The 23,153-nt window shown below is 45.1% G+C and overlaps 2 protein-coding genes across 5 annotated transcripts; one reads left to right on the top strand and one right to left on the bottom strand.

Moving 5' to 3' along the window:
* On the top strand, window positions 1–5,179 carry LOC123098739 (uncharacterized). 3 transcript variants are annotated; one of them, XM_044520802.1, is made up of 9 exons: window positions 2–387; window positions 491–631; window positions 769–891; window positions 2,059–2,286; window positions 3,209–3,416; window positions 3,653–3,789; window positions 4,160–4,240; window positions 4,349–4,415; window positions 4,503–5,179. In XM_044520802.1, the coding sequence occupies exons 1-9, from the start codon at window positions 137–139 to the stop codon at window positions 4,842–4,844; spliced, it is 1,578 nt and encodes a 525-aa protein (XP_044376737.1). In that variant the 5' UTR covers window positions 2–136; the 3' UTR covers window positions 4,845–5,179. The 3 variants fall into 3 exon arrangements, with proteins under 3 accessions (XP_044376738.1, XP_044376737.1, XP_044376739.1); XM_044520803.1 differs by lacking the exon at window positions 769–891 and having other exon boundaries at window positions 1–387; XM_044520804.1 differs by lacking the exons at window positions 2–387; window positions 769–891 and having other exon boundaries at window positions 493–631; window positions 2,064–2,286.
* Window positions 5,180–7,426: 2,247 nt separating this feature from the next.
* On the bottom strand, window positions 7,427–8,636 carry LOC123100383 (NADH-quinone oxidoreductase subunit I 2-like). Of its 2 annotated transcripts, none has more exons than XM_044522320.1 (3): window positions 8,444–8,636; window positions 8,049–8,165; window positions 7,427–7,935 (listed from the first exon to the last, which is right to left on the bottom strand). In XM_044522320.1, the coding sequence occupies exons 1-3, from the start codon at window positions 8,507–8,509 to the stop codon at window positions 7,801–7,803; spliced, it is 318 nt and encodes a 105-aa protein (XP_044378255.1). In that variant the 5' UTR covers window positions 8,510–8,636; the 3' UTR covers window positions 7,427–7,800. The 2 variants fall into 2 exon arrangements, with proteins under 2 accessions (XP_044378255.1, XP_044378254.1); XM_044522319.1 differs by having other exon boundaries at window positions 8,049–8,168; window positions 8,444–8,620.
* Between the last annotated feature and the right edge of the window lie 14,517 nt (window positions 8,637–23,153).

Genomic DNA, 23,153 nt, shown 5'->3' with positions numbered 1-23,153 from the left:
GACTATTCCTCCCTGCTAGTCCCCACATTGACACACGTTGCCCACGCACGCAGGCCGCCCGGAGCACGGCTTCCTGTCTCCTCCGCTTCGCGGCGACTGCGAGGGGGAGGGGACGGATCCCATCTCCGGCACATCCATGGCCCCCGCCTCGCCGGAGGAGCTCCATTGCGCGCCCGCGCCGGAGAAGACCCCGCCTCCGGCCCCGGAGGGCGAGCTCCGGTGGCTCCGGCGGTGCGCGGGGGCGGCCGCGGAGGGCGACCTCCGGTGGCTACGCCGCTGCGTGGGGGCGGCCACCAAGGGCTTCGCCATCGGCGCCGGGCTCAAGGGCGGCCTCGCGCTCTTCTCCCTCCTCGTCCGCCTCCGCAGCCGCCGCTCCCCCAGATCGAGGTGGGCGCTCGCCGCTCTCCCCCGCACGCGGCTCTGCTGATCCCTGCTGCCGCTGCTGCTCGAGCCTTGTTGTGTCGTAACCCGTGTGCCGTGCTGCGTGTAGGAAGGCGGGCGCGATGACCAACGACGAGGCGGCGCTGCTGGCGCTCAAGGAGACGGTCAGGTACGGCATGTTCCTCGGCACCTTCGCCGGCGCCTTCGCCTCCGTCGACGAGTGCATCGCCGCCCTTTGGGGCCGCAAAAGGTCAGCCGTCTCACTCTCAGTCTCTCTCACACCCCGCCGTTCAAGTAATACTACTGGCTAGTAGTTTCTCCCCTTCCTATTTATGGCAAGGGAAGATGGTGGGCGGATCCTTGATTTGAGCTAATAATTGCCTTCAGCTTTGCGGAGTTGCGTGTAAAGACAGTGTGTGAGCAAACTCTTGAAGGACAATTGGAAGAGCAGTGTCTGTTTTGTTACTGCCTGCTCATATTTTCAAGGAGATGTGCTTTGACGTGGATTAGGTGAATTGTTCTTTGTTTGTTGGTACCGTCAATTGCAAGCAAAGATTGCTTATTTTTGGTCAGGACCTGGGGATCAACCTCTTGCAGCTTGCAAATAGTTGCTGTGTGGAAATCATGTTTGTTTGCTACTTGAATCTGGGATTGCTACTTTTTACTTCCTCTGTCCTGGTTTATTAGGCCCCCTCACATTTTGAGCCAAAGTTTGACTATACATTTGCGGAATAAAATATGAGTTATATGTAGGAAAAATGGTATCACTGAAAACTTCATTCAAATACGATTCCAATAATATAATTTTTACGACATGTCACTTTTATTTTGCAAATGAAATCGATGGTCAAAGTTTAACCCAAAATATAAGGGGACCTAATAAACCCGAACGGAGGTAGTATTAGATTGGTACTGACCAGTGACCAACATTTTGCAACTCTAGTCTGAGGTATCGTCAAAACAGATTTGTAATATTTGACTGCTAAATTCTAATCTTGGACTTCCATTGACGCTTCGAAATACCAAATGATGCAACTCTTGCGTGATCTGGAGATATATGTTGCTTGCTAACCCAAAATAAGATCCTTACAACCACCTGAGCGCAATCTCAACAGTGTATAGTGAGTCTGTCTGAACTTAAATCATCATCTTTATTGATTACGATGAATCAATACGCCTAGGTTTATGCTTCCAAAAGGACCATAGCAAGGTCTTCTTTTATTCCCCTGTCTAACATAAAATGTTGCTTGGATGATTTTGGATCTCGAAACTTCCCTTGGGATACTGTAACCTAGAACTTTCAAACTTCACTTTTGAATCCTGCAAACAAAAAGTCGCAAACTTGGCTTTATTTTGTTTTCCAATAATTTTAAAAAAATATTCCACATTTCCAATTTTCAGTGACTTCAGTCAGGTTTCTACACACATGCCACGAAACCACCGAATGTACTCTCAGGCTGTGCCTATGAAGTCGCCTTACCATACGCATAAGCGTTACAAAGTTATGAAGGGGCTCGGTCGCCACAAAACGCATTAAGCATTTAAACTTTGGTTATATCACAGAATGCATGTTGTTCTCTGTTCCATTGTATCTCCATTGTATCTTCCACACTATCATTCTTTGATGTATGAGTTCGTTTTGGGATAGTATATAACTCAATACTCTTGTTGCTTCAGAACAGCAAGGTGGAGGTCATTATTATCTGGGTTAATTGCTGGTCCTTCTATGCTCTTGACGGGGCCAGGCACGCAGCATACCAGTTTGGCAATATACATTCTCATGCGTGCTGCAGTGCTTGCATCCCGTTGTGGAATAAAGAGCAAAAGATTTGGAAAGATTTGCAAACCTTTGACCTGGTCTCATGGTGATGTCTTCCTTATGTGCCTTTCATCTGCACAAATTTTGTAAGTTCCATTGACAGAATTTGTATGCGTTTTCGGTAGCACTGGTTGTATATGTCAATGTTATTACTGTATTATGTACAGAGATTGCTTAGCCCTGTTAATATACACTGATATGCAGTGTATGGAGTTATTTGGGCCTGATGGCCCTATTGCGCTACACCCAACGCTCGAAACTAGTATAGCATTTCAATTTATGCAGGTCAAGTACTGATTATTTGAAAAAAGGGTCACATAAGAGATTTTTGAACCATTGTATGTTAACTTCTGGAAATGTTATATTTGCACATGGCATTACAAAGTAGTACGGACACCTTTTCTGAATTTTCAAAATTCTCTTGAGATACCTTTTTTGTGGCACATAAGGGCTACTTTGTTAACAAAAATAGCAGCTACGTTTGATCCATAACAGTTGTGTCATTCTTCAGTGAAAATTGAGATGATGTGCTATTTATAAATATCATAAAATAAATAGCATGTAAACCTAGAAGGCAATGCTTTATCTTTCATGTCGTTCACTAATGTCTCATTAGAATGCATCGTATTCAATTCAAATGAGCAGACAATGTTTTGATGTTAGGCAAAGGTTGCATGTCAACAACAATAGGGTCATTTTTGAGAAAATGTGTAAAAGGAATGTGTTTGTTGGACTGTAATTGCTTTGCTAGTCCAAATATTTGAGACATGGAATCATAGAGTGCATTACTGGGCCTGGAATATAAGTGTAAGAATGTGATACATTTGTAGATTCAAGGGAATTTTCCATGTTATCTTGTTTGAAATAACTTCAACCATTTGTTACATTATTAAAACATATAGGCATCATGCACCAGTGATTGGTGAGTATTTTGTTATATATATTTTGCGGTATATATTCAATAGGATGTGGGAATAGTGAGTTTTGCCTATATTGTTGATTCCGCAGATCTGCATACATTCTACAGCAGGACAGTTTGCCGTCATCATATAAATCATTTCTGAAGACGCATGGTGGAAAGGATCAGTCTATTCTACAAGGCCTGAAGGAAGTAGTTAACCACACTGCTTTCTCTAACCTAGAGGCTATTGAGAAGTACTACAAATCTGTTGGTGTTGACATAAAGTTGGATCCAGACATGAAAGTGCCCTGCTCAGTAAGTACTACAAATTTGTGAATAATTGTCAAAAAATTCCTTTGTTTGTAACATGTTGTGTTGCATGATTGCATCACATTAATATAGTATAGTATCCTATCAAGCATTCAGGTATAACATTTTGCTGTGAATAATTGTTGAAGTTTTCCTTGTTAATTTCCTACCATTTGTTGTTTTTATTCCTTCTGTTAATCTGAACCTTTTCCTTCATCTAATCTCTTCTCTCTTCAAACCAGATTGTGCATGGTAATCAATCATGTGCAGGACATTTTATTTCGTTCTTGTTACAAGCATATGGAAGAGCAGTTCCTGTCTATATTCCAGTCTACCTAGTTCCTGCACTTGTAGTTCATCGGCAGGATCTGATGAAAAGGTACACAACTGTATCAGGTAAACTGACATCTTAGGTTGCTCATATTTGTGAAGAGCGCGTTTTTTTTGCTGCCAAAAAACATGTAGGCCCTGCATTAATTGGGCTTGATGTCCTCAGGGTAATTGTGCTTCATGTAAGTATCAAAGCGTAAAAATTTATGTCCTATCTAGATTAAAAAAACGGGTGCTCTTCGTGGTATGTTATCTATTTGCATTCTACGGGAGCTGTCATGCTGCCTTCTGCAGTTTTTGCAAAAACATAACTTCACCCCTAAGACAACGACTCCTAATTGGGTACAACTCTAGCATAGCTGGATACACCTAACATATGTCTACAACATTAAGTGTGCTGAAGCCCTCACAACATGCAGGCCTTACACAATAATGGGGAAGAGTCTTCTAGGAACAGCAAGATCGAGCCTGTTCCTCTCAATGTATTGCGCATCTGCATGGTGGGTTCTTTTTATTTCAACCCCTAACTTGTCGTATCAAGAATGTAGATGTAGCGCCAACCTCCCTTGTTGACACAGCAATTCATGGTGTTTCTTTCTCTATTGCAGGGCTTGGACATGCTTCCTTTTTAGAACCTTCGAGAAGTGCAGTACGCCACTCGTTGTACTTGGCACGGTAAGTGAAGACGCACAGTTTACCTCATGGACCAAGCGTAGTCCAGGTAACCATCTCTGCGATACTAACTTGCTTTTGATGTGGCAGTTCCCGGCGGGTCTGGCGCTGTTTATCGAGAAGAAAAGCAGGAGAACCGAGATATCCCTGTACTGCCTTGCCAGAGCCATCGAGAGTTTCTTCACATGCATGACCGATGCCGGGCTCTGCCCTCCAATATTGCAGATCAAGCGAGCTGATGTAGTGGTTTTCAGCATGGCCACCTCGATCATCATGCACTGCTATGCCCAGGAAAGAGAGGTTTTCCGGTCCAAGTACCTGAATGTCCTCGACTGGGTATTCGGTGTGCCACTTCCGTCGGAAGACGACAGCAAACACCATTCTAGTACATCCAGTGATGGAATCAAGAAAGGAATATTCTCCATTGGATGATGGAATCAGGAGGTGGTTCAGTAGCTTTGCTGGTCTTTAGAAATTCCTCTCCAATGGGGTTGTGATCGATCTTAGTGCAAGAGTAGATAGGCACATTAGACTGGTTCTTGTAGCTTACAACGAGCCTTGTACAGGAGGCTCTTCCCAAATCCCCAGAAGCGGAATTTAATGGGTGTAACAAATCATAGACTTATTCAATTGATTTATCGGAAACCAATGCACTGGTTCAGGATATATGAACTGTAAACTTATTGATCTTGTGATATTGTACCTCTTTATACTGCCTGAGAATGGAACCCTGGTCATTCAACTGTGCCATCGAATTCGCATTGTAACTTCTGACTGCATTACAGAGAAAAATTCAGTCTAGTTCAGTTCAATTTCCTGTGAATCGTGTTTTCACACTCCCCAAGTTCTGAAAACAGCTATAAAATCAAAAAGAAATTTTTGTGCTGGGTGGTGACGTGCTGCTAGATCTATTGGCACAAATAATCAGGTCGTCGTGCGTTTTTCTGAATCCTAGTGAGGTTCAGCGGGTTAAAGATTATGAACGTCCCTCGCCAATTTTTTCTATGAGCGTCAGAAGTTCGGTCTCGTAGCTTCAACAACCCAGGAAGAAGAAATTTCACAATCCTTTTTTCAATATATATCAGGACAGAGTATATGAGTGACTTGAGTGAGCTCTAATTAAGCAGCTGTTGCACGCTCACCCTCGGCACACCAATCTGAAATTTTACGGGCAGTGATCTGCGCCGGCGCACCGGCCCAACGGTTGGGCCGGTCAAACCCCAGCCGTCAGATCTGGTTCCCTGCACCGTCAGATCCCTTCCCCCCTCACCTCCTTCTTCAACCTCCCGCACGGGAAAGGGACGGGCCCCCTCGTGCGCGTCGACGCCCCAGCACGCACCGACCGCCTCGCCCCACCTCCTCACCGCCGGTCGCCTACGGTCGCCGCCCTCGCCGCTGGTCGCCCACCCTCACCTATGTCGTCTTCGTGTTGTTCTGAAACCTTCGTGGATGCAGCAGCGTGCGGCCATGGTTACGGCCGGTCGAGGTTGCAGCTCGCCGCGAGCCCGTAGCAGCTCGCCGGCGACCGGTTGCAGCATCCGCCCCTGCCCCCCGTGCTGGATCTCGCCGCCGGAATTCACAGAAACCCGTGCTGGGTCGCAGCTCGGCCGTGATGGATGTAGCAAAACATTATGCCGGTTGTAGCAAAAAACGATGCTAGTTGTAGCAAAACCGCGACGCCGGCTGTGTGTTGTAGCAAAACGTGACGCTAGTTGTAGCAAAATGCTATGCCAGTTGTAGCAAAAATCTATGCCGGTTGAAGCATGTAGCAAAACTGCAGCATTTTATCATCTTCTTCCACCTCCAGCCGTCGCTGGTTGAAGCTTTCTTATTTTCATAGTGTCTAGTTGTAGCTTTCTCTCTCAATGGTAATCGAAGGTTGTAGCATTTCATGTCAACGGTTGTAGCTTTCCGGCGATGGCGCGACCGCTTGTAGCTTTCTCTACATCCGGTTGAAGCTTTTCATCTAGGGGGATGAAGCTTTTTTTAAACGGTTGCAACATGAGGCGGTGCGACGATTCTGCAGAAGCCTCCGGTGTCGACCATCGCCGCCCGGCTCGTCGGCGGCGAGGCAGAAGCACGAGACGTGTGGGAGTTGCAACCGCCGGGGATGGGGATTGGTCAACGACCTTGCTGCATCCAATGGCGAAACGGGCTGTAAAGCATGGCGGGGTGAGATCTACATCCATGGACGCGCGGGGGATTCGACCTTCCATGGCCGACGGCGAGATGTGGGCGCCGGCGCTGCAACGATGGACGCAGGAGATGAGGATGGGGGCGAGATCCGCGGAGCTGCGAGACAGGAATGAGGCGAGATTCGCAGGATCCGCAGCGCCACGTGGTTGCTCGCGAGTGGGTCGCGGCGTGCGCGCGTGGACTGGACCGGCCGAAGCTTCGGCCGGTGCCCCGGCCCCAAACGTTTCCCAAATTTTACTTGGTTCCAACTCAAAAAGATACTATTATTTATGCAAATGATGTGACATTTGTGAGAAGTATGTATGAATATAGCATACCCAATTTTTGAAATACATGAATATGTTGATTATATATCAATCTTAATTTAGAGAAACCATATTTTTGACATTAGAAATACGTACGCATACAAACTATCAATATGCATACTTAAGTATAAATAATATTAAAAAAATCAACAAGTTTGAGTTGCTAACCATGTGTGCCACACGAATATTGAAGTGGCATTGACATGATGATATATCACATGATTCTGATTTTAAAACCAAGAAATGTCCTAAGATTAAGAAAATTGTACTTTAAGATGTGCTCCCTCGGTCCCAAAATAAGTGTCTCAAGTTTAGTACAACTTTGTACTAACCCAGGGAGTATTATAAACCTGTAGCTCGAAGAAAAAACATGTATGCCACGTTCTATTTCAACGAACATACATGGTATAAATGAAAGTTTGATAGAGGCAAAATCTCTTCTTGAAAAGAGAGATCACGGAATCTATCATGAATGTCGCAAAATTTCTCATTCTAGCTAGTTAAGTATTATGATTCGCTCAAAGAAATGTTATATATTCACTAGGCCTTTTCAGCACAATTTGCTACAGTGACACATCCGTGGATAAAATGCAATATAGGTCATACATAGTTGATAGTACCAAGCTGTAGATTTGCCTCAGAAACAATTCATGCGTACATGAATACAAGTCGGTTTATCTTGTCGACAATCCAAACTATAAAACCATGCTGAGTTATTCTCCAAGTCTGAAGTAGAAGCAAGGATTACAAACTTGCCGCTTTACTTAGTCGATCATTCAGACGAGGAAAAGCATGTCGAATGCTGTTCCAGGTCCAAAGAAACTTGGTTCGCAATGAAGTTCATAGATGGTACGAACAACAAACTGCATCTGCATATACGCAGGTTATTATTTATACGTAGTAGTAGTAGAGTACTCCTTAGCCGCGCACACGATGAGGTCGTACTCAGAGCGGCACGCCAGCACCAGGGAAACCGCGCCGATCGCCAGAAGGACGAGCCCAAATATCAGCAGCAGAGCTCCCTGCAGCAGTCAGTTGAGCGAGCTTAACGGGCAGTTCAGTTCAGTTCAGTTGAGCATGCGACCACACGCTCCATCTGGGATACTAGTAAAGCTGCAAATCTATGGGCAATTACCGCATCTGGTGCCGCCGGGGGATTGGCCACGTTGATCCACACTGCCGCAGCTGCCACCGCCTGAGGATTGGCCACGTTGTTGGCTGGTGCCGCCGCCGCCGCCGCCGGAGGATTGGCCTGCTGCAGTTGGGCGCCACAGGTCAGCACGTTTTCTTACAAGATGATGGAAATCATACTACTCCTACTACTCCCTCCCTAAACTAATATAAGAGTGTTTAGCTCACTAAAGTAGTGATCTAAACACTCTTATATTAGTTTACAGAGGGAGTACTTGAGAAGATCACTGGCATGGCATCCCGCCCCTCACAAGCTATGCAGTTTCATGATATCTATCATGTCCATGAGCAAGGAAAAGGCAACAGCAACAGAAAAATTGTGAATGTGAAGCACATTACCGCAGCTCCCGCCGCCGGAGGATTGGCCACGTTGTTGGCCGCCGCCGCAGCCTGAGGGTTGTCCATGGTGGAGAGAGAGAGAGAGAGAGAGAGAGAGAGAGAGAGAGAGAGAGAGAGAGAGAGAGAGAGAGAGAGAGAGAGAGAGAGAGAGGGAGAGGTGAGTGAAGACTGAAGAGTATGCGCTGTGGAGCAGAGTTCCAGCGATGGCATGAACCCAGCAGTAGTACTAGTAGCCAGCACCCAGCAGGAGCCAACCGATGGAATAATTTGTTTCTCAGTTCGGGTGTAGGCGTGTAGCAAAGGCTCTGGTAGGGCGGCCTCCAACTGGTTCATGATCCGGGAAAACTGAAAAGGACTGGCTGTACTGCAGAGTACGTGTGGAGTGTCGACGTTACATGCATGACCACCGCATGTGAAACGGAAGCTGAAAAAATGGCAACACCCTGTTACACCGAAATGGCAATGCAATTATGCAATGCAGCCAACGGCGGTGGGAGCGTCCCGTGTCTGCTCCTCCATAGCAGCGGTGACTTCTCTCTTTGTGAGTAATGCTACACCTACAAAATTAATCCTATGTGATTCATGTAAGAGCTTAGGTGGAAGTTTTTGGTTGGCTAAAAACAGAAGAAGGGGCCCCACCCACTTGAAATAGGGAGGGGGGGGGGGGGGGGGGGGTTGTGGAGAGATTAATGAGGAAGGTTACATAAGGGTCCAGTAAAAGTTTCGTAGGTTTATCATTTTCGCTCTTAAGCAGTGGTGGGAAGCTGATTACTATGTTTTGCTTCGATCTCACGAAAACTTTCTGCCAGGAGTTGAACACTATCATAGGGAAGTTTTGGTGGAGCAACCAAGACAAGGAGAATACGCTGCACTGGCTAAGTTGGGAGACCCTGACGAAACCAAAAGCAATGGGAGGACAGGGATTCCGGGACATGCACAATTTCAATATCGCCATGTTGTCCAGACAAGGGTGGCGTCTCCTTCAAAACCTTGATAGCCTGTGTAGCAGAATTCTGAAGGCTCGTTATTTTCCAAATTGCAGCATTCTGGAAGCGGTGCCGAGGGATGGGATATCCTATGCCTGGAGGAGTATTCTTAAAGGGCTCGACCTTGTCAAACAGGGGTACATCTGGAGAATAGGAGATGGATCAATGGTGAAGATATGGACCGATCCTTGGATACCTCGAGCTTGGTCGAGACAGGTCATTACCCCGCGTGAGCAGAGTTTGCTAACACATGTCAGTGACCTCATTAGCCCAATAACAGGTGCCTGGGACGAAGCGCTTATCAACGAGTCCTTCTGGCCAGATGATGCACGCCATATCCTGCAAATCCCACTTCGGGAAGGTGTGGACGACTTCACGGCCTGGCATTTTGACAGTAAGGGGCAACACTCAGTTCGGAGCGCCTATAAGCTGCAAGTCCAATTGGAGAAACAAGGGCGCGGTGGTGGCTCGGGCAGCAGCTCCGCTGTCATCGGCAACTTTGCTCGCTGTGATGATATGTCCTGGAAGAGGATATGGAAGCTGCCAACCCCGCGCAAGATCCAGATGTTCACATGGAGGATCAAGCATGAATCCCTCGCGTTGCGGACAAATCTTGCTCGAAGGGGTGTTAAGTTTGAAACTACCAAATGCCTCCTGTGTGGTTTAGCGGCTGAAGATGGTGCTCATTTGTTCATCAAATGCAAGGAAGTTAAGGCAGCCTGGAGGGCGATGAGTTTGGAAAGGGTCAGATTGGAGCTCGAACAGATCACATCAGTACATGAAATGCAAGATTTTCTTTGGACGCTAGACGAAAAAACAAGAGTGCAGATCCTTACCTTTTGGTGGCACTGGTGGAACCACAGAAACAAGGTACGAGAAGGTGAGCTACCGATTCCTGTGACAGAAGTGGTCCGGCGAGTTCTTTGCAATACACAAGAGTATATGCAGCTCTTTTGTGTGCAACCAAAGCAGGAAACATATAGCAAATGGCAGGCTCCGGCTCAGGATAAGGATAAGGTCAAGATCAACATAGATGGCGCCTATACTCCGGGCGAGCCATTTGTGTCATGGGGGGCAGTAATCCGAGACGATGCTGGGGAAGTTATGCTCGCCCGCGCTGGCCGCAAGGAGCATGTTGCTAACCCGTTCGCTGCAGAAGCCATTGCCATGTCTGAAGCTGTCTCAATGGCTGCAGAAGTTGGTGCTCTCCGGGTGGTCTTCGAAACAGACTCAAAGCTCCTAGCTGAAGCACTCGACTTCACCAAGGTGGATTCGTCTCCTTATGCGGCCATCGTCGAAGACACTAAATTCCAGCTGAAAATGTGGTTCTCCCAACATTCTATTAGCGTTTGTCGACGTAGTGCTAATACTGTAGCGCATGAATTAGCTAAAGTTGGTCGTTTATGTTTACCGAATGACAGCACCAGCTGGAACTCTATTGTACCGCCCGCAGTGGCTGTTTGTGTTTCGGGTGACTTGCCCATGCACCGTTAAGTTATAAAGCTTTGCTTTGCCCTAAAAAAAAGTGGTGGGAAGCTGAATTTTTTTTGATGTGTTTGTTTGACTTGCTTTATGTGACTAGTAAGCGTGCAATGTGCACGTGTACTGACTAATACTCTGTAATTATTTAGTCAAACATATTTCAAACACTAAAATTCAAATTGTGGCAATTCGTAAAACAACATAGCTCCGTGTAAAAATACAAAAAAAATCAATTAATTTCAAACTCCAATGATGAGGAAGGTTACAGAAGGGTCCAATAAAAGTTTCGTAGGTTTACTATTTTCTCTCTTCAACAGTGGTCGGAAGCTGGCTAGTTCGACGGGAAGTGTCACTGATTTTTTTTGTATGTGTTTGTTTGACTTGCTTTATGTGACTAGTGCACATACTGACTAATACTTTGTAATTATTTAATCAAACATATTTCGAACACTAAAATTCAAATTGTGGCATTTGGGGAAACAACATAGCTCCGTGTAAAAATACAAAAAAATCAATTAATTTCAAACTCCAAACTCCAATAATGGGAACAATCCAAACTTTGCCCATTGAATGGTGTCCACCTCTTGATCAACGATAGTGTCACTTTACATAAGATTTACACCGCAAACCTGGTAGACAAATAAATATCACAAAGGAGCAATCTCCAGAAACACTTAAACCTTCATCGTAAAAGAAAAACACTTAAATCTTGCTCGGCTCTATAGACCACTGCAATGAAGCAGAAAGTTATAGACAATACAACAATCGTATCATTTTTTAGAACCTCCGAGAAGTGCAGTACTCCACTCGTTGTGCTTGCCACCACTAGTAGAAAACAGGGCATCAGTCCCGGTTCTGCAATCGGGACTAAACAATCGGGACTAAAGGTCCTCACTTTTAGTCCCGATTGGGTTACGAACCGGGACTAAAGGAGTTCCACGTGGCCGCTGTGGGGCGCCTAGGCAGGAGGACCTTTAGTCCCGGTTGGTAACAAGGCAGCCACGCGTCAGCAGCTGTCAGGCGCTGGTTTTTTTTGTTTTTTTTTGAAAGGAGGGGTTTGGAGGGTTTAGGAGTTTCATATTGTCTTTCCCCTTTTCTTTTTGTGTTTAGCCTTCAATTCTTTTACATTTAGGGTTTCATTTTTATTTTATGTTTTCCATTCAACTCGACTCTAGCTACTACAAATAGCAATGAGGGAACCATTACACAACATCGTCATGAACATAGAGAAGTGATCTCTCTTTCTCCGGGCTTGGTCGAACAACAAGTTTTCGTATATCTATTCGACGCTACTACATATAGTACATGACCATGCATATATACAATATAACATCTCTTACGATCCCTAACATCATCTACCAAAATCGCATTGCAATTCCCGATAATATTCTCCGTCTTTAGGTATGACGTGCTCAACAAAGAATCCCGCCAATTCCTCTTGAATTGCTCATATGCGATCATGTGGTAGGAGTTGATCCCGCATCTCCCAGATCTAATTTAAAGAAGGGGGGGGGTCAATATATATGAATGAAACTCAACCCAATTGATGGTAATAAAATAAAATTGTGAATATTGTTTACGTACTTCTAATTATTTTGAATTTATGCCCCGCTCAAGGGTCGAGTTGCAAATGAACTCGCAAACGTAGTATCCACATAAATTATTCCCGGGTGCCTGCCACAAGCACTTTATGAGAATAGAGTTCAATCAAAATGATAATCAAGCCTGATAATGGTATTGATGAAACTAGAATCAATGAGAGATGCGCGGTACTAGCTAGTACTACTTACTTTGGGGTGTTTAAATTGCAGCTCCTTTTTCCATTCACCCGGTACCTTGCTGGTGAACTTTTTTCAAACCCTGCCCGGCAAAGAAAATGATTACTTGATATCAGGAAATGAACGAAAGTTGCTGATATGGTGCGATAATGATTGAACTTACTTCTGAAGCATTTCACTCGTGTCCGCCCACTCCTTAGGCTCTTTACGTCTCGAGTCCAAGACAATTACTAGTCTCGCGTCAAGCTCAAGGGCTAGCAGAATAAAGTGGAAGCTGCACACGCATAACCCATCAATTACACTTAACCTCGAGTAAGCGAAACAGAATATGCACAAGACAGTAACACTCACTTGAAGTTGTAAGGAAAGAGTATTTCCCTTCTGTTTTGTTGTCGAAGTAACGAGTTTAGCAAGTTTTCCTTAGTATCGCCGGGTCTCTTTTGTACTGTATATTCATTTACGGTATTTGGGTTAATGAACCCAATGTCATAGATTTGTCTTCTTTTGCATTCGACAATCTTCAATCTGCATAATATAGTGAGGATAATTATATATACATCCAATAAACGAGCTGAGCTAGAGACTTGATTACATAAATAATACTTACATACAATAGAAACTCATGAGAGTTTTGTCGAGGGCGTCTTGATTGAATAACTGAAATAATTCTTCAAATTCAACGTAAAACAGGTCGACTCCAATGTAGTTGTGCTCATCTTTAATTCCCAGCAAGATATTGTCGGTCCCATCCTTGCAGGTTTTGAAGTACCAGTCATGCAATCTTCACATCATCGTTGATAGATGCGGGAGCTGCTCAGGTTTTACGAGAGGCTTCCCGTGCTCGTATCTAAAGCCTACTACCTCAGCCATTTCGAACTGTACATCATCACCTAAGCAATCACCAAGAGTGACAACAAGACCACCGAACGCTACCCCCGGATCATTAGCGATATCGACAAACCTTGAGCGGGGGGCACTGCTACTTCTTGAGCTTGCGTTGGTTTTTTCCTTAAAGAGGAAAGGGTGATGCAGCAAAGTAGAGATAAGTATTTCCCTCAGTTTGCGAACCAAGGTATCAATCCAGTAGGAGACAACGCACAAATCACCGAATACCTGCACAAACAATCAAACAACTTGCACCCAACGCGATAAAGGGGTTGTCAATCCATTCACGGTTACTTGCAAAAGTGAGATATCATAGAGATAGATAAACGATAAAGTAATATTTTTGGTATTTTTGGTTTATAGATTGGAAAGTAAAAGATTGGAAAATAGTAAATCGGAAACTTATATGATGAAAAATAGACCCGGGGGCCATAGGTTTCACTAGAAGCTTCTCTCAAGATAGCAAATAATACGGTGGGTGAACAAATTACTATCGAGCAATTGATAGAAAAGCGCAAAGTTATGACGATATCTAAGGCAATGATCATGAATATAGGCATCACGTCCGTGTCAAGTAGACCGAAACAATTCTGCATCTACTACTATTACTCCACACATCGACCGCTATCCAGCATGCATCTAGAGTATTAAGTTCATAAACAGAGTAACGCATTAAGTAAGATGACATGATGTAGAGGAATTAACTCAAGCAATATGATGAAAACCCCATTTTTTATCCTCGATGGCAACAATACAATACGTGCCTTGCTGCCCCTACTATCACTGGGAAAGGACACTGCAAGATTGAACCCAAAACTAAGCACTTCTCCCATTGCAAGAAAAACCAATCTAGTTGGCCAAACCAAACCGATAGTTCAAAGAGAATTACAAAGATATCAAATCATGCATAAAAGAATTCAGAGAAGATTCAAATAATATTCAAATAATATTCATAGATAAGCTGATCATAAATCCACAATTCATCGGATCTCGGCAAACACACCGCAAAAGAGTATTACATCGAATAGATCTCCAAGAACATCGAGGAGAACATGGTATTGAGAATCAAAGAGAGGGAAGAAGCCATCTAGCTACTAGCTATGGACCCATAGGTCTGAGGTAAACTACTCACGCTTCATCAGAAGGCAATAGAGTTGATGTAGAAGCCCTCCGTGATCGAATCCCCCTTCGACAGGGTGCCGGAAAAGGTCCCTAGATGGGATCTCACGGGTACAGAAGGTTGCGGCGGTGGAAAAGTGTTTTCGTGGATGCCTCTGGTGGTTTGGGGATATTTGGGAATATATAGGCGAAAAAATTAGGTCAGGAGGTGCACGAGGGGCCCACAAGGGTGGGGGGCGCGCCCAGGGCGCGCACTCCGTCCTTGTGGCCGGCTCCTCCGACTTCATCTCCAAGTCTCCTAGTTTTCTTCTGGTCCAAGAAAAATCATCGCGAAGGTTTCATTCCATTTGGTATTCCTTTTCCGTGAAACTCAAAAACATGGAAAAAACAGGAACTGGCGCCGGGCTCTAGGTTAATAGGTGAGTCCCAAAAATAATATAAAATAGCATAATAATGCATATAAAACATCCAAAACAGATAATATAATAGGATGGAACAATCAAAAATTATAGATACGTTGGAGACGTATCAGGCATAATTGCTTTTCCTGTTCGCCAAGTTGGGGAATTATTTTCCCACTTCTTGCACCACTGCTACTTAAGCTTCCCGACCGCTTCACTTGATCAAATGTCTTTTCGATATATCGGTCATAGTTTGATACGGCGGAGGCGGTGGTGGTCGCCTAAGGGCATCCAGACAGTGCTTCGCTTTTACCGGATCAACTTTCTCCTTTGGAGGTGGACGCTTCGGTGCAAAATGGGCCTTCACTTTGTAAGACATGATGTCCTTGTTTTCCTCTCCAGTCATGTCATAGGGTCTCTTGGGAGGAGCCTTCTTGACGTTTGGGAGTGCTCTGGGTTTCTTCGTTGTTGTTGTATTGCTAGCCGCCGGAGCGGCGGCGGCTCTCTTCCGCCGTTGCTGAGGAGGCGGAGCCAGCTGACGCGACAGAGCCCGCTGATGCAGCGGAGGAGGTAGAGTTCGCTGACGTGGTGGAGACAGCTGAGGCGGAGGAGGATTCTGCTGAGGGGCCTCCTCCGCCGGAGTCCACTGACGTGGCGGAGACATCTGACGCGCCGGAGACGACTGAGGCAACGAAGATAGAGCTGGACTGTGAGGAGTAGTCTACTGAGGGGCCTCCTCCGGCTGAGTCTGCTGAGGCAGCGCCTAGTTTGGAAGCACGATGTTTTCCTTTCTCCATAGACAGGTAGTCCTTAAGGCATTTTCCAGATGCATCTCCCCTTCACCTGTAGGGTAGTCAAGATCCAGCCCCTCAAATCCGTTCATTAGTTCATCCACCCCGATGACAACAAAGCCATCTGGAATCGGAGCGAAATGGAAAGTTCCATCAGGTCGACGAGGTAAGACATAGCCAACCTCCACCTTCAAGGTTAGGTTACGGCATTTCGCAATTAGCTCACAATGTCCCCTCTTCGTGATACCATCCACGAGGTAGCAAGGAGCCATGATATCAGGCTGAACGAGCTCCGTGGAAGCCATGTTGCTTTTCTGCTGAGATGGTGGGGTAGCTTCGTGGGCAGTATCGAATGAAGGATCTTTGTGCTATTGAGAAGCTCGCTGACTGGTATATGCCTCTAGTTTCTTCTCATGCAGCGATGATCTTTCTTCCGTCTTCTGCATCCGGTCTGCTTCCTCTTTCTTCTTTCTCCCTCGACTTCTATAACCAGTGATGTCGGGAAACCCGTGCTTCCACGAAATGGAGCCTGATGTGCCTCGTGTTCGTCTAGGGTGTTCAGGATTCCCAAGGGCCTTTGACAGCTCGTCCTTCTCTCTGTCGGGATGGAACCTCCCTTCCCGCACTTCCTTGATTGCTTCCTGAATCTTTATGACAGGTGTTTCAAGTTGAGCTTTCGTGGAAACATACTTCCCTGTTTCTGGGTCCAAAGTTCCCCCATGCCTGAAGAACCAAGTCCTTGTCCGATCGGGCCAGTTCAATGTCGCTGGTTGGACCCCTTTAGCAAGAAGGTCATTCTAAACTTTGTCCTACGTAGGCCGGGCTTTGCTGTAGCCACCTGACCCCGTAACATGGTGATACAACTTCTTTGCAGCATTTTGCTTATTTATCTGTGACCTTTTCTTAGCTTTCTCCAGTTTCTTGTAAGCCACAAATGCGGGCCAGTTGATATGTCTTCAACGTATCTATAATTTATGAAGTATTCATGCTATTATTTCATCATTCTTGGATGTTTTACAATCATTTTATAGCAACTTCATATCATTTTTTGGGACTAACCTATTGACCCAGTGCCCAGTGTCAGTTGCTGTTTTTTGCTTGTTTTTTACATCGCAGGAAATCAATACCAAACGGAGTCCAAACGCAACGAAACTCCACGGGGATTTTTATGGACCAGAAGGAACCCAATGAGCCATAGCTGCACCTGGGGGGTGCCCCGAGGGGGGCACAACCCACCAGGGCACGCCAGGCCCACCTGGCGCGCCCAAGTGGGTTGTGCCCACCTCGGTGGCCTCCCGTACCCCTTCTTTGCACTATAAATTCCCAAATATTCCGAAACCCATCAGGGTTAACCTAGATCAGAAGTTCCGCCGCCGCAAGGTTTCTGTATCCGCGAAAACCAATCTAGACCCTGTTCCGGCACCCTACGGGAGGGGGGAATCATCTTCGGTGGCCATCTTCATCATCCTGGCGGCCACCACGATGAGGAGGGAGTAGTCCACCCTCGGGGCCGAGGGTTTGTACCAGTAGCTATGTGTTTAATCTCTCTCTCTCTCTCGTGATCTATATCATGGGCTTTGTTAATATAGTCGGATCATATGATGTTTCTACCCTCTATACTCTTGTTATGATGAATTGAATCTTTACCCTCTGAAGTTTTGTCTTGTCGGATTGAATATTCAGAGATGAGAACACACGATATATGTCTTGCGGTAAGAATACTTGAGGTGATGATTGGGGTATCTTATTGATTCACTTGACATATGTTATGGCATTCAACTCGCGGATTCCCGCGGTGATATTGGGGTAATCTATGCATAGGGGTTGATGCACATTTTTCTCCGGTAGAAACTTTGGGGTCTCTTTGTAGTTATTTGTGTGGATCGAGTATTATGAATATGAATTTGCTTTGGTGTTATTCTAGTACGAACTCTTGAATAGATCGAACGGAAAGAATAGCTTTGAGGTGGTCTCGTAACCTACAAGCAATATCTATCTTTCGTTCTCCACTAATAGGAACTCGGGAGTGATTCTTTATTACACTATGAGGGATAATCATATGATCCAACTATGTTAGCACTGTTGAGAGATTGCACTAGTGAAAGTACGGACCCTAGGCCTTGTTTTCAAGCATTGCAATACCGTTTTTGTGCCCGTTTACCAATTGCTACCTTGCTGTTTTTATTTATTCAGATTATAAAAATATATTTCTACCATCAATATTACACTTTTATCACCATCTCTTCGCCGAACTAGTGCACCTATACGATTTGCCATTGTATTGGGTGTGTTGGGGACACAAGAGATTTCTTGTATTCGGTTGCAGGGTAATTTGAGAGAGACCATCTTCATCATACACCTCCCACGGATTGATAAACCTTAGGTCATCCACTTGAGGGAAAATTGCTACTGTCCTACAAAACTCTGCGCTTGGAGGCCCAACACGAGTCTAAAAGAATAAAGTTGCGTAGTAGACATCAAGCTCTTTTCAGGTGCCGTTGCCGGGGAGGTGAGTGCTTGAAGGTATATCTTTATATCTTGCAATTGAATCTTTTAGTTTGTTGTTTATCACTAGTTTGGTCTATAAAAGAAAACTACATAAAAAATGGAATTTAGGTTGCATCATTATTGATCATCTTTATAATATCTTTCTTGAAAATGATGCATCAGAAAATTGTGCTCAATTGTTAGAAGAAGAAGTCAATAAAATGCTTGGCACAAAATATTTGAATGATGAGCATGATTGCAATGTTGTTAGTGTGAATTCTTTGAATATCCAAAATGCTAATGATGATTGCACAAGTCATGACAAAAATGTTTCTTATAAGCATGTCACTTTTTGTGGAGTGAATTGGGAGTGCCTTTGCACACCAGAAAGGGAAGATAGATTTTGTAAGAAGCATAAATATTTAGAAACAAAAAGGTTGCAAGAGAGGCTAGATGATTGTGCTGAAAGATGTAACTTTTCTGCCATCCTTGTGAACTTTGCAATGAACATGGTTGTCGTGGAAGTGTCGCGGCAGATGTCCTCATGGAAGGACTTAGTTGCGAGACCATTGCGACGAGGTTAGCTTAAAGGGGTGAAACGGGACAAAGGACACGAGGAGTTTATACTGGTTCGGCCCCTTGCGGTGAAGGTAAAGGCCTAGTCCAGTTTGAGGTGGAATTGCTAGGGTTTCGATTACCAGGGAGCAAACACGCTTTGCCTAGCTCTCGAGTTGTTGTTTCTTGCCCTAAGCCGCTGTCGGGTTGTCCCCTTATATGCATGGGTTGACGCCCTGCGGCCTATAGAGTCCCGGCAGGCTCATACAACGTGTCCGGCTTGGTGACTTATCTTACATGCCTTACATTACAAGTCTACGCATAAATGGCGGTTTACACTTATGGGCCTTTAAGCCGCCTTTGGGTTTGGCCTTTTAACAAGCCTATCTATGAACCACCATCTTTAACATACTCTTGGGCTTCATTTAGATGAACCGCCATAAGGATGACCCGGCCCCTCCTGGACGGGTCATATCTGATAGTCATATCCCCAACATTAGGCCCCAGGTTGATTTGAACTTGTTCATGTCAATCCTCAACACTTAGAAAAAATCCTTCTTCATCTTACTGCGAAACATTGTAACCCGCCATGACGTCAACTTCAGAAATTGTGGTAACCCACCGTGACGTCACCTATAATTAATACCACACAGAACCCAAATCTTAATAAATCTCTTTCTTTACTGACCCTCCGAAAATCAAGGTGCCCGCGCCGTCGCACATCCATTTTCCTGTCTCCTCGATTCTCACGCATGCTACTTATCCTTCTCCCCTTATAAATAGGGCCACGGGTTCACTTCTCATTCTTCCCCTTTATTTCTCGCCTTCTTCCTCCTCGCTACGCTCCAGTGTGCCCGAACTCCGCCGCTGTTGACCTTCGTCTCCGACCTCGACTCCGGCCGCTGCATCACCCTGAACGGACCAGAGCACCGCGGCGCCTCTCCGCTGTCTCAATAGCATCAGTAAGTCTTCCCTTTTCTCGACATAGATCTGTCATTAGGGTTTCAGTGTTCATCGGTGTTCATCGCCGCCCTTCTTTCTTCTTGCTTAGATTCATGTCTTAGATCCGAAAGACCACATAAATCTTACGCGGTAGCAGTTTTAACACTTGTTCTTTGATGTCAGAATATATCTCCATTGCAAATAGATCTCATCTAGACGTTCCCCTTTTTTGGCCACCACTACTTTCAACTTTAGATTTCATTTCATTTTTCTGAACAGCTGCAGATCCAATCTTATAGCTTCAACCTATGAAACCCGTTTGTCCAACACTTAGTAGAATTTTGCTCTTTGTCAGATTTTGAATACCTGTACGTGTCATGGCGGCTTACATGTCCGGCTTACAATTACTCATATATCATTAGTCCTCACTTAAGCCGCCATTCTGAATGTATACTGTAACCGCTTAACTTGTGATTTCACCAATTGACTTGAACCGGCAAAATTTTCCTTCCTTTTAGGCTTTCTTTCTTTCACAATGCCGCCAAAGACAGTCTATACATGCAATTGGGCCCCCTCCGTCTTCACTGAGGGCACATTCAGAGACTTTGTCAAAGTCGGGTACTTGCCCGCAAAGAGTGTTATGCATTACCGCGCTCCTGAACCGGGCAAAGAAGAACCTCAGCCAAAGGATGGCGAAGTCATTGCATTCACTGATCATATGAACGGGGCTTCTCACCACCCGGCTCTAAATTTTTCCGGGATGTTCTACACTTCTTCCAGCTCCATCCTCAAGACATCGGACCCAATTCCGTGTCAAATATCTGCAACTTTCAAGTCTTTTGTGAAGTATACCTTCAAGAGGAGCCCAGCGTTGAACTTTTTAGAGAATACTTCTACTTAAACCGCCAAAATGAGTACACGAACGGACCCAGTTTGGAACTTGGCGGAATCTCAATTCAGCGAAGAAGAGACGCCATCTTCCCTTATGCGACCTTGCCGAGTCACCCCAAAGATTGGAATAAGACATGGTTTTATTACAAAGATACCTCTCCGGCTGATGAGAATCCATTGTCGTGTTATCGCATTGAGCGCCTGGACCCAAAGCGTCTTCTTCCTAAAAAACTTACCGCTGCTGAACGTGCAAAGCTTGCCCCCACTATTACAAAAGTCAAGGCTTTGTTGGCCAATGGGTTAACTGGCATTCACTTGGTTCGGTGCTGGGTTTCTTGGCGGGTCATACCCTTGAGTCGTCGGTCCGGCTTAATGTGTACTTACACTGGTGGTGTAAAGTAAAGTATCCACTGTGCCACACCTCCATGCAATTAACTGACGAGGCCATTAACGAAATGATCGAGTCCCTTCTGAGTGAAGACCCGACAGATTGCGTTAAAGTGGGTCTGGCCCCTTTCTGCAAGCTTAACCCGCCACCGGATGTAAGTCTCTGAATTTTCTCACTTTTACTTCATTATTCAAATACCTTTATTAACTCAACTTTTAATGACCTTTACAGGCTAAATCTGACTTTTGGAAAGAAGAGTATGATCATGAAGCTGCCAAGAAGGCCAGGGCCGTCAAGAAAGCCGCCAAGAAAGCTGCCAAGAAGACCACCAAGAAAAAGAAGAAACCAAGCGCCTCTGATTTGCTTAGTCTGGATGACACCTCTGAGTCGGAGGTAGCCCTTGACTCTCTTGGCTTGTTTTTCAATCATCTTATTGACACTGACTATTATCAGGATGACACGGGAGCCAACCAAGCAGTTGAAGAAGAGGTAACTATTATTTCCTCCGGCTCAGAACCTTTGCCAAGACAGAAACTTCGGCAAGTAACCCGGAAAGTAAGGTTTTCACACCCCTTGGCTTATTTAGATCCTCACTTTCTTTTGAAGCAACAGCAACACGAGAGTCGACGTCAGACCCGGACCAGTGGAGGCGAAGAGTTGTCCTCCGGTTTACCAAACACTCTTGTTCCCCGAAAACGGCGAAACGAGGTTCCTTTTTTAACATACTCCTTTTACCCGCTGGCGGGTCTTATTTGTCTATCATTTAACTCTGTTGATTTCATTTGACCAGGAAATTGCCCGCTCTTCCTCTGGCGACTCATTGCAAACTGAGTTGCCCGCTTTTAAAACTGCCCCTGGGTAATGGCAATTGATTTTACCCTGTAACTCTTTATACTCATACTTATACTGACTTGTCATAATCCGTGCAGTGGTCAAGCAAAGCCTAATAAGAAGGTGAAGGTGACCAAGCCAACTAAGGCGCCTGAAGTTGCTGAGCCAGAACAGCAAATCCCTCTACTTGAAGCTTCTGAGAAACAGCCGGACGAACCTACCGCTGACGCTCCGCCTGAGATTCCTGACCTCTCCCGTGATCATACAGATGCCAATCCTGTGCTCACCGAGTCATCCAATCCACTTAAGCCGTCAGAGAAACATGGTGAAGATGTTATCATTACTGGTACCAACTTCAAAGAACCGGGACATCCAACCATCTTAGCTAAGCACTCCGTGAAAGATGAATTCATTGAGAGGCGGAAAACGAAATTTGACATTGCTGATTACTCTCAACTGACCGTCAATGAAGTATTCTCTGGTTATCTTAACCAAGTTCATTCCAGTCGCGATCTTGAGATTGATATGGTGAAACAAATGCACCAGAAATATGAGGTATGACTTCTGGCTTTTAAATAATTTATGTACATCCTGCCAGTCCCCAAGTCTACTGGCTATGATAAGATTGAATAGGCTGTAGACTTAGAAGAATCCATAAGTTCCTGTCATAGAATCCCTCCAAGTCCGGATTAAAATTAAACCGGATGTCTAAGCAGTTTAACTTTGCATCCGTAGTCCCCAAGGGCCGGTTTAATCAGCATGAATGAGCCAACTGTGTAGCCCCCATGAGTCGGCTGGGACTGTTTACAGCACAGCCGGCTCATCATAAAAAGATACAAGCGATATGCATTAGCCCCCAAGTGCCAAGTAGTCTTGCTTGCAAAGTGCTTGGGACTTTATTCATAAAAGTAATTTCCTTGAAAATTTTCTTTGACAGACATTAGCCCCCAAGTGTCAAGTGTTGTTGCTTGCAAAAGACTTGGGACTTATATTCTTGTAACCCGGATATAAATGTGTTGATAACTCTGTACTTCATATAGGCTGCTACTGCTGAACTGGAGTCTCAATTAAATGATGCAAAGACCCGGCTGGCGACTCAGGAAACCAAGACCCGGAAAGCTGAGTCAAAATTCCAGTTTAGCGTAGCTGAATTGGAAAAGCTGAAGACCAGTTT

Source organism: Triticum aestivum, chromosome 4D, assembly GCF_018294505.1.
Source record: "Triticum aestivum cultivar Chinese Spring chromosome 4D, IWGSC CS RefSeq v2.1, whole genome shotgun sequence".
Lineage (NCBI taxonomy): Eukaryota > Viridiplantae > Streptophyta > Magnoliopsida > Poales > Poaceae > Triticum > Triticum aestivum.
Note: the sequence above shows the minus strand (reverse complement) of the source record. Positions and strands in the feature narration are given on the sequence as shown.